We start from the raw sequence: 2,807 nt of genomic DNA on the forward strand, positions 1-2,807 counted from the left end.
ACCAATTACAGCACATTTCGTATTTCAGAAGGCGGGCTTTCATTTGATACAGGAACTATTCGAGCCGTTCATGCCAGAGGTGTTGTAATAATGTAAAATGTGTGAAAAATAATGTGTTTTTATTATTTTTCAACAACGAACAACCTATATGAGAGCCTGTTCTAGTACACCCCCAAAACAAAATCAAGACTTTGTAAAAGAGCATAATAGGACCCCTTTAAGGTTGGTCAATGAAATGTGCCTTTTTTCCCCCTTATGGAATCATGTGAACAATGTGTCATGGAAACTTCTTTATTATTATTATTATTATTATTATTATTATCTTCAAGTCATTTTTGACAGCATTGTCAACATTACACAATGTTAAGACAACATTTAAAATGATAATGATTTAAACAGAGCTGTAAATGCAATCCTTGAGTTCATATGTCTGAATTGTTTGGTTGTAAATAGTGGTAGACCGATATGGGTTATATTGGTCTATTGGTAAATGTAAATCTGTGAATAGTTTAACATTGTGTGCTGTGTTCAAAAAACAAGGCTGTTTACACTAAAAATAGAGAGGATTTTCGCAGCAATGCCATAGAAGAACCATTTTTAGTTCCCCAAAGAACCTATCTGTGCACAGTTCTTAAAAGAACATTTTTTTCTTAGCGTGAAGAACATTATAAGATGATAAATTTGAGCAGATGCAAGCATTTTGAGAAAAGGTCTGAACAGTTTTTAAAAAGTACCTTTTTATGCCCTATTTAGGTTTTTGCATTATGCAACCAGTACAAGTTTGTATCTGAGTCAACTTTATTCAAAATTTAGTGGTGTTCATCAACTCTACAGTTTGAAGAATATCTTGTAGAGATACACTACTAGTAGTGTTTATAGTTCATCATGGTCATAAACATTGTACTCCTTTAGTGATAAGGTCCCATCGGCATTGTGATCATTCTTATGGAACACATCTGCCACAACATCATCAAAATAGGATTCATCTTTCTGTGTATTTAACTTCTTTGCTTCCATCCTCAAGTATTCTTTAATCTGTAAATCCAAAAATGATAATATGTACATTTTAAAAACAATAATAATGAATAAATAAAAATTAGGTATGCAAAAGAAAATTCCTAATACAACAATTGACATGCATTAACTGATATCTATTACCTCTTCTTTTGTCAGGGCCTTGTCGTTGTCAATGTCAATTTCATTGAAGGCTTCTATGCTGCGTGGTCCTCTGGATATGTACAAAAGCTCCACCTCAAAGACCACTGTTGCATTTGGCGGTACAGGACCTATTCCACCACAGAAAGGTGATATGTTAATGGTTTAAATCTTAAACCTTAAAAATTGTATTGGTAACACTTTATAATAACTTTCATCAATAAATCATTAACCAACATTATGTAATGCTTAATGGATCATTAGTTAATATATATTCAAAGAGGTAGAAACGTGAGATAATGTGCTTGTTAATGTTTGTTAATAAACGTATTAAACATTAGATAATGTTCAAACAAATCATTATTTCATGTAAGTTAAAATGCTTACAAATGTCGTTAAACTTTCAGATCCATGTGATCAAGCACTTATTGAAAATCTACAAATAAAAGCTTGTGTTAATGCACGACACTTTAGCTGCTATTGATGTGTGATACGGGTAAGGTTAGGGCCAGGTTTGGTGGTATGGGTAGGTTTAAGGGTTGGTTAAAGGGTCAACAGTGTACAGGGGTCAATTTAATTATTATAAGGGAACACGGTTCAGTCTGTTTATATTATATTGTTTTGATAAATGAAATGAAGTATTTTCTTTTAAAAAATGATTTGTTTTCTCCTGTGAGTGAGTGTTGAGGAAATAAAAACATTTTTTGCCCCAAAATTACAATCTGTTATGTCTTTAGCAAGCATTTAGCTAAACTTACCCAGCCACCCTTTACACAAACATTGTTACAGTAGATAAAAGTCCAATGCCCATAAAGATACTAAACGATTAGTAATCATTTATAAACATTTACAAATGATGAATACTTCCAACTTTATACTTCCAAAAACATGAACAAATGATTAATAAATGATTAGTAAAGATGTGTGAATAGGGTAAATTCAGGTCTTTCGGGACACTTTTTGCCATTGAGATGACTGCTCATAAAGGTATTAATGTTTAGTAAACATTTGATAAACATTTGCAAATGATGAATAGTTTCCGCTTTAGATTGGGTACTGCAAAAACATGAACAAATAATTAATAGATTATTTGTTAAGATGTGTAAATAGAGGTCTACACAACAAAGACCAACAAATGAAGATCAAATGAACTGAAAGTTTACTGATATTTGTAAGCATTTCAATTTACATTAAATAACCATATGTTAATCATTAGGTAATGTTTAGTAAGTTCATTAGTAAACATTAACAAGACATTTTCTCATATTTCTAGCTATGTGAATATATATTAACTAATGATCTGTTAAGCATTAAATAATGTTTGTTAATGATTTATAAATGAAAGTTATTATAAAGTGTTACCTTTTCATTAAGCTGCTTTGGAATCACTGTGAAATGCACTAAACAACTACATTTTCAGATAATATTAATTATCTAGCACATAATTTATCAGTACAATGACAAAAATTAGGGCTTTTAACAAAAAGTTGGGCTTTTAATAAAATATCTAAAAAATAATTCAATTTATGGGGGGAAAAAAATAAGAATGATCATTTTCTGCTTAGCTGTTATCTAAAATATTGTCCAAATCAATGGAATTAAAAACAACAACAACAAAGAGTACTCGAATTTAAAAAAAAAAAAAAAAAAAA

At 30.4% G+C, this 2,807-nt stretch overlaps 1 protein-coding gene across 1 annotated transcript in view; it reads right to left on the reverse strand.

Moving 5' to 3' along the window:
* Nucleotides 1-404: 404 nt before the first annotated feature.
* Nucleotides 405-2,807, reverse strand: part of LOC107714366 (peptidyl-prolyl cis-trans isomerase FKBP7-like) — a 3,456-nt gene continuing 1,053 nt past the window's right edge. Inside the window, exons 3-4 of the mRNA XM_016520189.1 lie at nt 1,159-1,286; nt 405-1,035 (exon numbers count right to left, since the gene is read on the reverse strand). Of these exons, the coding sequence (XP_016375675.1) occupies nt 874-1,035; nt 1,159-1,286 (290 nt within the window). The 3' untranslated portion in view covers nt 405-873. The remainder of the gene's footprint in view (nt 1,036-1,158; nt 1,287-2,807) is intronic.

Source organism: Sinocyclocheilus rhinocerous, unplaced genomic scaffold (assembly GCF_001515625.1).
Source record: "Sinocyclocheilus rhinocerous isolate Xijiao unplaced genomic scaffold, SAMN03320098_v1.1 scaffold449, whole genome shotgun sequence".
Lineage (NCBI taxonomy): Eukaryota > Metazoa > Chordata > Actinopteri > Cypriniformes > Cyprinidae > Sinocyclocheilus > Sinocyclocheilus rhinocerous.